This window comes from Lutjanus erythropterus, chromosome 2 (genome assembly GCF_056507025.1).
Source record: "Lutjanus erythropterus isolate fLutEry1 chromosome 2, fLutEry1.hap2, whole genome shotgun sequence".
Taxonomy (NCBI): Eukaryota; Metazoa; Chordata; class Actinopteri; order Lutjaniformes; family Lutjanidae; genus Lutjanus; species Lutjanus erythropterus.
The window spans coordinates 37,732,047-37,747,035 of record NC_139318.1 but is presented as its reverse complement, the minus strand read 5'-3'; the positions used below and the strand labels follow the sequence as shown (position 1 = coordinate 37,747,035).

Genomic DNA, 14,989 nt, shown 5'->3' with positions numbered 1-14,989 from the left:
GAGTGTTATATATACTTACTGGCTGTTGCGGTCCTTCTCCTCCCAGAACACGAAAGCCGAAGCCTGTTTCAATGTCTCTCTTTAGAAAAACATCAATGTCTTTGGTGTGAGGCTCTGCGGATGAGTAATACTTGATCACTATTGGGTGAGGGGGGTTCAAGGCTTCAAGTTAAACTCGCCTTTAAAAAGCAACTTCTGAGAAAAAGCAGATGACGGTGTGCTGGTTTCTACTTACGTCTGCTCTCCAGCAGGGCTTTGGACTTCAGGTACATCTCTGTGGCGTCCCGTTTGGGGGAGTCGGCGACCGAGCGCAGTGTGCTCGTGTTGGAGTGGTAAGGCAGGGCCTGGGGTGCAGAGTCTGTGGCGCCGTCCAGAGTCTCGGTGCTGGCCGTCATTTCCTGTCTCTGAAGTGAAATTCATGTACCATCAATAACACGTACTGCATAAAAACGTAAGCTGTTCATGCAGCTTACTTTAGTATCACTTAATATGTTAAGTGTTTTTTGTTTTCTTCTTCGTTAGTATTCATTACTACTTCATTGTTAATTCCATTAATTTGCACACTCTGTCTGTTTTGTATTATTGTCTCTATTATTTAATCTATGGTGTTGTATTTTGATCCCCCAGGACTCCAAGGAAAACTAGAGTCTCATCCTGGCGATGTACTGCTTCGGAGAAGGTCAGCAACAAAACACTGCTTAGCTGCTTAATATCAGTTCAAGTGTCCGCTATATTTAGACTACTGTCACTGCTTTACTTTGTTGCCAGACAACCTTTTCTGACAGGAAACCACCGTTATATGAGCTAAACAACAGTCTCTCCAAACCAACCAAACTCCATGGGTGAGATCAGTAATTTTACCTCGCAGAACACAGGAGTCCAGTCCGGTAGTTAGTTTGTGTTTCTGGGTGACTTTGGTGTTTTAAAAGGATAGTTCTGATTCACAGAAGTCACACAAAAACACAAACAAACTAACAGATCGAGGCAGAGGTAGATCAGCAATGAGGTGAAATGACTGATTTTGCCTGTGGTGCTTACATAACGACAGTTTCCCATTAGGAAAGGCTGTTTGACGGCAGCAAGAGGTGAAGGTATTCAGAATATAGCGTAAACCTGAACTGATGTTATTTCTTTTAGGGGAACCTTCCGTCCATGTGCCTCTAATGGGGATCCTTAGATAAACATAAACATAAACATAAACATACTGATTTAAAGGAGCAATATGTAAGACCCGAGCATTCAAAAGTGAGTACAGCAGTCCAAACAGTGAGCTGGATGGTTAAATAGGTCAAATCTCTTTTTCATATAAGATTTATGGTTAAGGTGAGTTGTTTCCTCCTGCCAACCTCCTAACCAGACTCAAAGTACCGGCAGGTTGCCTGCAGGCTGCAGGGACATTGAACCTACACAAGCGCATTTAAATAGTTCTTTATGAACTATCAGGAATGTGCAAGAATTAACAGTATCTCATGCATCATGTATGCATATATGCAGTGGTTAATACATGTGATTTTACAATAATCTCACCATTAATCATGTTATTCATCAGTGTTAAAGACAGACAGATCGCTGCTGTTAGAAGGGCCACAAACATGATGAAGCCACAAAGTAATGCTAAAGCTTAAAGTAAAAGTTAATCATGATGATAACTGAGCACTGCAGCCTTACTTATGAAGAAGGAACATCTTAAAATACCTTAGTCGTTGCCTTAATGTATTATTCTTTTCATTCAGTCGTGCATCAGATGCTGTTATTTCTTGCACTTTCCTGACAGTTCATGAGGTCCTTCATGAATGAGTTCATGCTGTTTTAAACATTAAGTCACGTTTGAATCCATGATAAGTCAAGTGTTATTACTCTAACTCTAAACCAGTGTTCTGCACCACAGTGTGAATTTCAAAGGTGAACACGCCGGCTGTAGCGTTGTTGTTTATATCAAGCCGGTTTTTCAATTTAGCATCTTTCCTTAACCTCTGACGACATATCATGGTCATTTTATAATTTCCTACAGTAAATACAAGACATATTTCTATATCAGTAGTATCAGTGTTTGCAATATTATTACAGTTTCACTTTTAGATTTGCATTAGCTCACATATCTTTTGGTATTCACCTATGAAGGACATGTTTTATTGACAGGCTCTACAGCTCATTATCAAGGACAAGCGGCTGAGCATCTAATAGTGATAGATTACCTGAAGCAGTAAAGGTCACGTCAGTGGTTCTCTTTTATTTTTTTCTCAATAAAAACCATTCTCAGTTTACATCGCTCTGATTGTTTTCGGGGCCAAGCAGTGGGATTTGAATGTAATATCACATCCACAGGAAAAAAAAAAAAAAAACTAACTAAAGATTTTCCCGTGGCTGTGACAGACCCATTCAGGCAGAAAGGGCAACTTCTTTATCTAAAACTGTTGTATTAATAATACCAGCATATCTAAAGAGGCTCATCCATGCTTCATTACCATTGCAATCCCCTGACAATAGCCCTAAGAATACGAATACTGAAAGGAAGTAATTAAGACCGTTTTTCAGAGCAAACAAAAGGAGGCGCCCAGAAACATAATCAATATTCAAATTTATTGCTATCATTTAATTCGATGCAACACAGGCTTTTCTGGTTAAGCTGAAGGACAAAAAGCTTTGAAATTAAATTGCGGGATAAGTCCCCACGGGGAAACAATAGTGAGGAAATAGGAAAAGATATGTTGTTACTCACAGGCTTTAGACTCTTCACAGGGGATGTTTGACCTATGCAGAGACACAGACAGACAACAGGAATAACGGTTAGAAATGCAGATTTGGAACAACAACGGTCATTAAACCGGCGTCCACCAGATGGCACTGCCTCTCTGACTGTGAAACAGCAGCACCGAGCATAAAAATAAACCAGTGAGCTGCTCTAAACTCAAGAGGTGCTCTCACTACAGAATGCTCCATTAGGAAATATACATCCATGTGCGATTAAAGATACATAGGGAATATAAAGGTAGTACATGTGCTGGAGTGCTGACTACATGGAAGCAGGACTAAAGGAAGCGGGTGAGGGCATTAGAGATTCATGCATATAATTCAATGACCGATAATTCTCTCTGTTCGCCGTACAGTACACCCACACGTTCCATCTCAAGCACTCAGATTGTTCCCTACAGATCATCTCTTACAGCCGCCCACCCCCCAACTCCTCTCCTCCCCTAAACACCCTGCGTAAACTGGATTAACAAACACTCCTCTGGAGCCCGCAGCCCCGTGGGGCCGGACCAACACTTGGCTTGATGAGGGGTTAATGGAGCCTGATGTAAAAGGGGGAGACGCAGCGGCATTTTTCCGCCTCACTGCGAAAATTCCCAACCCAACATCAGTCTCGTCAAAGGCATTAAAGGGGCAGTTCGGATTATTTGAAGTGGGGGTTCTTATTGATAGTTAGTGTATTACCTGCAGTAGATGCTGATCGGCCTCCAGTGTGGAGACATAGAGGGACATCAGCACAGATTGTACTGCTGTGGACGGAGTCAGCAACAAAAAGTATTTTAGCCAATTAAAAAAAATAGACCCTATTTGCACAGCAAAGTTTACTATTTGCTATATCACACTTGATGCCACACTAGGGTTGGGCAATTGGACGAATCTAGCGCCTATTGACAATGGCCTGAATCGATTTTTTGGCTGATTTTTGGGGCAATATTTGTCATTTTATTTTTGCTAATGCAATGGTCTGCAGATTGACAGCTGCTGCTCCGTGCTGCATACTAATCCAGCAGCACAGTACACACCCACTCAGCCGGACCAAGAGTGTGCTCAGCTGGGCGAGGAGTGAGAGGTAAACGGCCTGCAGAGCTCGGCCCTTTGCACTCTTTTCACGCAGTGAATTAAGGGGGTGGGGTGGGGGGGACGAAGATATCGTCAAATGGCAGATGGATGGGCTGACAATGGCTGGCTGGACACGAAACAATGTTGATCTTTACAAATCGAAACAAAACTCGATAGTCTAACAATGGCATAGCTGTCACTGCAAAATAAAAAAAAATGTTTAAACTAAAACATCTCATTGAATTGAGACCGTATCAAATCATAGATTCGGAGAATCGTGCAACCCTTAATGGACAAAAACCTCATACAACCCCACCTCAAATAATCCGAACTATCCCTTTAAACAAGACAAGAGTGCTGTGCACAGACACCTGAAACACACCACTCTTCTATCCTTTTAGCTCTTCTGCTGTTCAGTGATGCCCACCACACACACACACACACACACACACACACACACACACACACACACACACACACACACATACTCATGGGGATCCTCTTCCAAGCCAAAGGCCATTGTCTAATGAGGGTTAAAGCTGGCATTAGCTCTCCAATTGGGCAGGCAGGGTGAGGCTGAACCCGGCTCCGCTCTGCGCCGTCTGTGGGGTCATGCGGTGCGTCAGTGGAGTAGGACACAGTGATGGTGGCACGGCAGCGAGAGGGAGTCGTGTGGGTGTTTGGGAGAGAAAAGAGGACAGTTGGGGCACGGCTGCGGGGAGGAGGCCCCTGAGGACCTTCCCTCTATAGACATTTAGCCATGGCTCTTTAAGGGGCCATGGATGTAGAGGCATGCAGAAGCCGCCTGCGCTCTGCCAATGATCAAAGCCAATCCGGGGTTCATCGACTTACGCAGTGAATCCCCCGGGCAGCTGGAGATGATGTAGGAGACATTTGAAGGGTGCCTACCCTCCTCCCTCTCTCCCTTGGAATCAAGCACAGCCCCACTCTTATGTAATTCCTGCTCTCAGACTTGTAACAGACTGCATTACGCCTCAACGGGAGTCATCATAAACAGAGGCGGGTAGAGCGGAGAGACACAGAAACGTTCGAGATGCGCGGTTTGTAAAGACGCGAGAAGAAACGGGGCTCGGTCGGGCCGAGTCTGATCATTGTGTGCGACAGCGACGGAGGTGCAGGTGGATCTATTGAGCTGAAAGAAAAAGGCAGCAGTCTCTCTTGTGGTGACCTTATACAGACCACAGGCGCAGTGGCATCAACCAGGCTTCTACACAACAACAGTGTGCGGTCAGTCGATGCCCCCCCCCAACCAGCCACAACACCACCTCACCTCCTGTCAGTATCAGCACGCTGACCTCACCTCCCATGGGCACTGTTGGAATGGTATTGACAGCAACAGCAAATTACGTCACATAGGAGAGGGAATATAAAGCAGGAGAATAAAGGATGGCTAGAATAACATGGACATACAGGCACACAGTCTGCCATATAAATATAAACATTCATAGACAGTAGGGCTGCCTCCTAATAGTCGACTTAACTGTCAGTTGGTAAGCAGAATATTTGCTGACCAAGTTTAGTCACAGAAAAAAAAACACATATTTCAAACTCCATCCAGGAGCTGGGCCTTGCTGTTAGACCCAGGATGACAGTATCAGTGGATTGTTGCAGCACAAATCTTCTCTCATGCAGTTTTGGGCAAGTTACTCACTCTCAAAAGTAACTGAATTACTTCACCGATCACTGCACATGAAAGCATTACTTTTACTTGTCTGCTTTACTACACTGTGTTAGTGACAACTGTCAAATATTTATCTATAATTGCACCTATTATCACCGATATGAGCTATTAATACTCCCGAACACCAGAGGGCAGCAACAACTAGTGAGCCTATACATTTACTGACTATGGTTTAGAGCAGCGAATCGCAAAGTGCGGACCGGGGCCCACTGGAAGGCCCTGCAGGTGAGCCTTGAGAGATCATGAAAAATAAAGAAATAAAATGTTGTTAAGTTTAAATCTTATAAATCTGAAATTACCATAAAATATCTATAATTTCAAAACTAATCAGAACTAATAAAACAAAGCCATGGGATAAACAAATTAATAAATAAATTAATATCATTGTTTTATGCTGTAATGCTGTGTGTGTTTTTTGTTGCTGTGTTGAGAGCTTGTGCTCCTTTGTGCTCCCTCCTGTGTCTTTCCAGGTTACCGCCCTCGCTCTCTTTGCAGCTGCCGTAAGTGATAGGCGGCAGCTGTTCGCCACCACCTCGCCAGGGCCCGGAGGTTAAAGGACCAGGGGAAACCAGCAGACAGGGCCGGAGGGCCATTTTGGCATCTTTCCGGCTGCGTGTGGTTGTCGATACTCGAGCTGTGGTGTACCGGGGTTGACAACTTTAACTTCCTTTCCAAAGGGACTGTGTTTGCTTGCGTTGTAGTATTTTGACAACTTTGACAGCCTTCCTGGGGAAAGAGTGTTTGCGAGCCTTGTAACGTTGGCGTTCTGCATTTATCCTGTAGTTTATAGCTAAGGAGCATCACTTTCTACTGTTTTAGACAGTAATGGTCTGTTCACGTTTTGAGATTCTTTTCTCACCACTTTATTTACATTGTTAATAAAAGTCTATGTTTGTGCATTCACTTCTGTTTTCTTTGATTCCTGGGTTTTCATTTTTTTGTTATTTCCCTCACGCCCCATTCAAAGCCTGAGAACATAACATAATTGGGGGAAGCCCTAATAAACAGACAGACAGATGGTGAGATAGACAGATGACAGACAGATATACGGAGATGTATTGTTTCTTCAGTTTCTCACCTCCTCGCAGCACTAGCACGTTGACCTCGCTGCCCACAGGTAAGTCTTTCAGAATGTCCACCACCTGGGCGTGGCTCAGTGTTTGGACGTTTTGCCTGTTGATCTCCTTGATGACGTCACCTTTCTGCAGGCCGCGGCACCACTGAGCATCCAGGATCATCTTCACCTTCTGGCCCAGCGGGCAGTCAGCGATGGCGAACCCGAACCCTCCGGGCCCCTTGACCAGCGGCACGCTCACCAGCTCCGGCTGCAGCATCGAGGCGCCCACCTCCCCGCGTTCCCCCTGCCTCCCGTTGGGCATTGCCGCCACGACGGGCCGGCCGCTGCTATCCATGGTGACGTAGTGGAGCTCCTGAGAGGAGCCGTGGAGGACGTCGCCTTTCACGAGCAGCGGCTGTCCGTTGATGAGGGGCACGGCCGTCACCACCTCTCCTCCATGCAGGGCCTGCTGGGGCTGGGTGGCCGGCGGAGGTGGAGGAGGTGGAAGAGGGTCGTCGCTGTCTAAATCCACATCTGGAGGAAGCGGGTAGCCACGGCAGAGGACCATATCCACATACTGGTTGATGGGAATGGACTGGAACATCTGCACCACCTCTGGATGGGTTTTCCCCAGCACGGACATCCCGTTGATCTCAACAATCACATCACCTGAAACGGAGAAAAGAAACCAAGTGGCAGGGGAGTTTCTCCTCTTAATCTAGATATCACTTCTCTACATTTCTTTGGAAAGCATTTACTCTGCCCTTTGTCAGAAGGACGTTTCCCCTAAAAATGTCCCTTTCCTCTTCACTGCTCTCTCGTATTTTCATCTTGGCAGCTCCCTGTACCTCTTCGCCTCTCTTTTTTATCTTCAGTCTACCATTCATTCCTTCTTTATTCCTGCCTCTCCTTCACTCACTCCATTGTTGAACAGACCTGAACACCGCTCTCAGCTACAGCTACACGGAGGGGAGACGGGTGTAGATTTCTGTCACACTGTAACCATCACACACGCTCAGAGCTCGCAGCTGTTGGTTTATGTCGACCGCCGCGAGGCAATGGCAAGATCAGAAAACTAAAAAAAAAAAAAACAACCACAAAGATGCTTGATGGCTTCACACCCACCATAATCAGACTGTCTGCTCTGAAACGATGCCCCTGATAGAGCTCGAGCTGCTGTTATTGCCTCGTTGAACTCAGGGGACGGTGTTAGGTTAAGTGAACACTACAGAGGTAAAAATAATACCTGCAGGTGCATTGTTGTTGTTGTTGTTGTTGTTTTAGCACACTTGGTGCAAGTCGGCAGCAAAATAATTCTCTGTAATACTGTCGAAATTAGCAGCTGTAAACTCATAGATCTTCCAGCCAGCTAAATGAGATTTTACCGTTTATCCAAATCAGAAGACCAGCTCTCTCTGTGGCGGCTCTTGAAATAGCGTGTGTACTGTAGGTTGTTCTTTATGGTCATTTCGACCGCAAACAGCAAGTACACAGTGAAACAAGGTCGATAGGTGATGGCCCTGTGCACTTGAAAACATAACAAACAAGATTTCACTATTTAATATGTATAAAGACATACATTATATATTAGGTTGCCTGGCAACGCTTCTATCTTCCCCCATGCTGGTGTCTTTGTTTTTCTTTTTCTTTTTCTTTTTCCTTTTCCTTCTTTTTTCTTTTTCTTCTCTTTTATAATTACTAATAGCGTTATTCTTATCTTATTTTTCCCCCTAATCACAGCATCTGTTCTAATCATTACTTCTGATCATTTTTTTTCTAATACTACCATTTAATTTGTATCTATACATTCGTTCTTGTGAGCATTAGAAGAAGGCACCGTAGAACATAACTAACATGGTTTATTTACTAGACCTTTTCCATTTTCTAATCTGCTTCATTTTCTCAAATGAAACTAATGTTATTTTGTGTAGAACTGGTGCTTTGTGAAAAATGTATTATTGTTTTCTATGAGTTGAAATAAAAAGACAAGACCTTGCAAAATACTTACTAAAATAGAGTGTAAAAAATGCGGTATATGTGAACATAAATGTGTCCAGCCCAAACAGGTTTACAAGACACCATTAATTAGAAAACAGACCAGAAACCAGCAGCAGCACAACATAACAACATAAACTACAGTTAATGTTAAACAAATAAACCACCCTGATGCTTTTTCCAAGCTTTAGAAACAAAGTTAGCCAACGTTAAAGTTAAACAACGACTTCATCCTGTCATCATCAGGCCACCAGAACATTTCTGGATTTTGAACAGACATTTCATTGAATACAGTTTTTTTTTAAGGTTTTATTTTGGTTTTAACAAAATATCATTTAACCATTATGCCTCAACTCTAACAAGTAAAATGTAAACTTTACTGCTATAAATGTAAACTGCCATAAGGTAAATATAACTGTAGTAAATGTAAACATAAGCCACTGTAAATTTAAACATAATTGCTGTACAGTAAATGTAAATATAACTGAACATTGTTGCAATGTAAAGAAAAAATCTGTAAGTGTAAACAGAACTTCTGTAAATGTAAACAGAAGAAAATACAGTGTTAGCAGGAAAAATGTAGGTGTTTTGCAGAGGTTTTGCTCACCAGACGCCATCTTGTTGTCTTGGGCGGCGGGGCCGTCACTCAGCACGTTTTTCACCTGCAGAAACTCATCCGTGCGGTCGCCTCCGATGATGGTAAATCCGAATCCCTGGGAGCTCTTCTTCAGCGCCGTGTGGTACATCTCACCCTTCAGCTGGCTGGGGTCTGAAGTGAAGCCAGACGCGCCTCCTTTACCTGCAAAACAAAGCACACGTGTGAGCGTAAGTGTGTAAAATGTGTGTGAAGAGTGGGAGGAGAGGGAGGTGCACCATAGAGAGAATGACTGAGTGAATGACAAGCATCATCAAACACAAGTCAAATCTCCAAACAAAGCTTGACATCAAACGCATCAAGCAACACTGATTATTAATAAATTCATATCCCTCTTGAAAGACAGCAAAATCCATCCATGTCTACATTGAATGTCAATTATACGCATTATGTGCTGAGGATCAACAAAGTAATTAGTCATTTCTAATTAACGGGTATGATGAACATGCCTAAACTACATAAGCCCATCTGAGACCTTTCTGAACAACCCTTCTGAGAAAGGAGTGCAAACAGACAGACAAAATGCTATAAAATGTTTGATTTAGATGCTAATTTACTTGTTAACTGTTACGTGCTTCCTTCTATTACAAAACTATAGAGCAGAGCAGTGATTTAACACCGCTGACAGTGTCCAATTTAGCACGATGTCCTCTCTCATCCCCTCCATACTGAAGTCAGTGACTCCGAAAAAAGAGGTTTGTCAGTGTGGACTTTTTATAACTTGAGTAAGGAACAACTTAAGGTCAGTGGCAACATCAATATGTACCAGCAGCTCGACTGTGGCATACGCAATCCGCTAGATAACCAACTGTCAGGGTCACACTGCATTAAACTGAGCGGCTTCCCTATCTGGCGCTGTGGTATCAGCACTTTAGATCATGGACACACCATTTTTCCCTCGCTGCCTGATGGTCTCCGGCCCGAGCTGCGTTATAGCTCCGACTCAAAAACAGTAAAACTGATGCCAGTCGGTGACAAATGATGCACATTCCAGCGACTGTGTCGTACATCGAGAGAATGTGATGTGGCTGTCTGTCTCTGGGCTGCCAGAAATATCTTTCAACGTTAAGAAAATGTTCTTTTTTTTTTCAAAGACACTAACATGTTTTTTTATTTTCAGAGCTGAATGAAGGAAACACAGCCTGCGCAGTAAATAAACTTACTTAAAACTCACTTTTGTCTGTGCTTTTGCATGGTTTTATATAACTGCAAATAAAAATTAGCTTGTGTGGCTCAATCTGGCATGGTGGAATTCATGTGCATTGTCCTAAATAAAATAAACAAAAACATCAACTTTATTTTTACTAAATATCACTGCACTAACAAACAAATAAAGTTTTTTTTTTATTATATATATACCCAAGAATGTTCATTGTGTTTAAAATATGATAAAATCAACATTAAAACAACATTCATTTAATTTTATTTCATATTCATTTATTTATTTATTCATTTACATATTAAAGAAAGAAAAGCAGCAAATAGTGCAGATGAGAGTTAAATAAACAAATATGGTCAAAAAATATCTAGTAGTTGACTTCTCCTTTAATAATAACACTGAAAACAGAATTTTACTATCACCACGCCCATAAAAAAGTTAAAGTTTATGAAAGTAATCAACACTAGTTACTAGTTAACCCTCTATTGTACACATTTTGATGACAGTTGGTTAAAAAAGCAGTGCTTTGTGTCAAACGATGGAGCAAATAAACATAATGTGAAGAAATGTTTGTTTTCAGGGTAAATGTTGCGCTACCTTAAAGCAACACTGTATCAAATGGTAAGAAAATGAAAAAAGAGAAGTACTGTTTAAAATCTGAATAAAATGTATTATCATAGTAATGGAAAACATTAAATTACCTCACCAGTTTAAAATGTATGTCACTTGAAAAAGGTTGAAAAATGAACTCTTTCCATGAGTTGTTCATCGTACCACTGTAGAACAACTTGTAGGAATGAAAGTGTCAAAGAGTGTCGGCATTTCAGCAAACTTTACATCAACAATCTATCAAGTCAAACTATTATAACCCTCCTCAAAGTGCGTCACATTTCAGTGTTTGATCGTCTGTGTTAAATTTAAACGCTTGTTTTCAGTTTCCTGGTGTTTGTCTTTCCTGACATATAGCATGTTGCCACCATTTGTTGTGTTTCTGCCATTATTTTGTCTCACTGCTTATGAGTTGAAATAAAATTAAATGGTTATCAGTGCATTTTACACCCTGTATTATATCGGTTGAATGTGAATAACCCTAAATACACAATACCATAACAGTGCAGTTTTGCTTTAAAGCATCATTTAAATTTTAACACTTTTCCATGAATTAATTATCCAATAAAGTACATTACACAATTAAAAATTAAACTTTACTCATCTATTAATGTGAATCCATTTTTTCCAGATTGTAAAATGACAGAAAAAGACATTTTCAGACCATGTTTGTTATGAGAGATGATGCAGCTGAACCACGTGAGGAAGGGAAAAAGGGATCAACATGACCTCCAGAGAGTCATGAGACAAATAAAAACACTGTTTTTAGTTTCCTGAGAGTACTGCCTCTTATTTTTAAAGAACTGTTGATGAGGACGTACTGTGTGAGTGTCAAGGGCCACAAATCTGTTACCAAGAGGCAACACTGTACCATAGAGTGTTTTCTTACTTCCACAAATTGAAATTAAATGAAAAAAAAAAAGGATTAAAAACAAACAAACTAACAAATTCCATAAAAAGACCAAAACCAGCAGTACTTAAGTCGGTCCTCCAAAGCCCATTCATCCCTACTGAAGATGTAAATCTGTAAAAAATTTGCTGAAACAGGTGAACAGTGCATTTGTCAGGGACTATTTTTCAACCGCCATTGTTGCACTAATGAGTATTTATGCCAACTGTATGGGCAACGTGGGATTGACTAAAAATAAACTGCATCTGTGTTCATGGTAACGAAGGAACTTGTCACCCGGTGCAACAGCGTGGCTTCGTCATGTAAGAGTTTCTGGACAACAATCGAGGTCTGCGCCTCAGAGGAATAAATGATATCAGACCTGTTGGACCTCACACGCAGAGCTTGTTAGCAGGATCGATTGATTGTTGGTTTTGCTCTTTTAACGGCATCTGAACATCTCCAGCGTCACCCACCACAAAAATTTGATATTTTTTTATCCTCTAAGAATCTGTAAACTGTCATCCATGCTTTCATTGCCTCCCCATTGAGACTATTGTCACTCGCTGTATTCCTGTCTCATTCAACACTGCATCTCCAAATTTCAACTAAAATGCTGCAGTCAGACTTCTTACAAAATCCATTACAAAACTTACAAAAGAGAAGAGTCCACAAAATGTTCTTTTTAGTATTTCTACACTGGTTGCCCATACGTTTTAGAAATAATTGTAAAATTGCAATGATTAAAGGATGTTTGGGATTTGCGCCTGATTATGTCATTGATTTACTAATCTCTAATGAGCCTGAACGCAGCTTGAGATCCTCCTGCTGCAGTAATTCCTCAGTCAAAGCTAAAAACCAGAGGAGACGGAGCTTTTGGAGTCGAGGCCTCCACGACTCTGGAACGACCTGCTGGAGCAGAACAGGCAGACCGGCTCCGTTTCTTCTTTAAAACCTCTTTCAAAAACACACTTCTGCAGAATTTCTTTCTCCTGAATTGCTTTTTCTTCTGTTTTTACTTTGCTTATGTTTTATTGCGGTTCAGTACTTCTGCCTCTGCCATTTATATTTTGACACTTCCTTTTTCTTGCATTTTCAACAACAACATTAAAATAAAATATGAGTTTATATATCATACGTCACAATCTTTTTGTTTTGCATCTATCCACTTGTAATTTGTGAATGGAGAAATTGCCTTTTTTCCCCCATTGTTATTCATAAAATATGTGTTAGCTTCTCCACCACATGTATTTCTTCTACTATATCTAGCCACTGTCATTGTGTGGGATAGTCCTCTCGATACCATTTCCTGGTAATTGCTTTTTTTCCTAGCAGCCAGTAAAACCAAGTACTTATCTTCCTTCTGCACTGGTTTCTCTACTTGAATACCAAGGTACAGTACTGTACAACTCTGTATTTCATACCCGAGAGCCTCTTTCATCATCACAAACCATATCCTAGTATAGCTCAGTTTTTTTTGACAGCTCCAAAATACACGCGTGTTGCCATCAGCATCCACCAGCCAGGCTGCTGCATGGATAACTGTCGACTCTTCGCTCTTGGAGTGACAAAAAAAAATTAGTTACGTTTTTTTTTTTTTCCATCTTCCTGAGCTGGTGGATGTATGTTGGGTCTTGCACATATTAAACCAGTCGTCATCTGAGATTTTACAGTTCAGCTCAGTTCCCATTTCACTTTTTCTCAATGTGTTTTGCTCGTAAGCACAAGTTCAATCACTCTGTTCACTTCAGTGGACGGGTGTAACTTCATTTCCTTGTCACAGTAAGTCGTTCGTTGTAAATATCAGAAGACATCCTCGTTCTCCGGGTCATGTTTCTCCTTCAGATCTTGAACGCTCCACTTTTCAGCTCCACTGTATATACTGTAGCTGTGGTGCCTTTATGTGTCCAGTATTTGAATCTCATGTTGTATGTGGCTTGTTTAGAAGGTCACACAACTCAGGGATCTAATATGTCTCTCCCATTTTGATTTCTTCACTATAGTAAACCAAATTTCCAGGGTATGTGTTACTGAATTGATGATATGCTTCATTTCCCCAGATGATTCACCTGTTGAACTCTATATTTGATATTCCTGAATGTGTGTTTCTGTATCTTTCCATTTGGCAATATTCTACTTAATTTATTATGTTATTTCTTTTATGTTTTGCTTCGATGTGTTTGTGAAATGCTTTGTAACCTGTTTTTGAAAAGTGTTACATAAATAAAGTTTTTATCATGACTATTACTATTATCCTTTAAGGCAGTGGGGATCCAAGGAGGTCACAGATCATTTCTGGGGGGTCTTCAATCAGTTGTGGAGAAAAAAGTAAAACATCGTATTTGGTGCAAGCAGCATGAAATGAGATCCGGGAAGCCGCTCTCAGGGATGAGGGACAAACAAGTACAAATATACAAAATACAGCTCAACCTCAAGAAATGATGACTCTCACTGGCAGTTTTCATAAGTGTATCTGGCTAATGTAAGATAATGCTAATGCTCGAACTAGAGTCAGCTGAGATGTGCGTATCCAGTGGACATTTTAATGTTTGCATCTGACACATTTTAAAAGAGGAACCATGTGAAAGTGTATTAAACATGTAAATTTACTTAACAGCTGCATACATGATATAATGTTAATACTGAAAGACTGAGGCTAAAGGTAGTTACAAACATTGTTCGGAAGGTGAAGTATGACATGTATGTGTATGTGACAGTAGACAGAGATACACTCATTAAGGCGGGAAAAGGAACTGCAGGGACTTTAAGACGTAACACAGCCAGACCAGGCGGACCGCCATCGTCCTGGAAAGAGAGTCGGGATAAGAGCTAAGCTTACCCGGCTTCAGAGAGTTAGCGAGAGGGAGATGCATCGTTGTTGGCCAACTTTATAATAAACCACGAGTTTGGAAAATGCAGTGGTAACAGTGGTAAAAGTTTGGCTGGAGGTAACATTACTGCAGCTAGTAAGGTAGCATTAGTTAGCTGGACACGCTGGTGTTTGTGGCTTATGTTAACACAAGAAAAGATAAAGTTTAATCAATTTTCAAGTGTTGCTGGTGTAAGAGCCTCCTGCACACTGCTTCAACACGGAGAGGATGCAAAGCTTGACG

General features: G+C 41.5%; 1 protein-coding gene across 1 annotated transcript in view; it reads right to left on the bottom strand.

Annotated features, from left to right (window-relative positions):
* Nucleotides 1-14,989, bottom strand: part of magi3b (membrane associated guanylate kinase, WW and PDZ domain containing 3b) — a 258,901-nt gene that overhangs the window by 16,280 nt on the left and 227,632 nt on the right. Inside the window, exons 9-13 of the mRNA XM_084738936.1 lie at nt 9,172-9,363; nt 6,591-7,238; nt 2,720-2,751; nt 236-404; nt 20-114 (exon numbers count right to left, since the gene is read on the bottom strand). Of these exons, the coding sequence (XP_084595062.1) occupies nt 20-114; nt 236-404; nt 2,720-2,751; nt 6,591-7,238; nt 9,172-9,363 (1,136 nt within the window). The remainder of the gene's footprint in view (nt 1-19; nt 115-235; nt 405-2,719; nt 2,752-6,590; nt 7,239-9,171; nt 9,364-14,989) is intronic.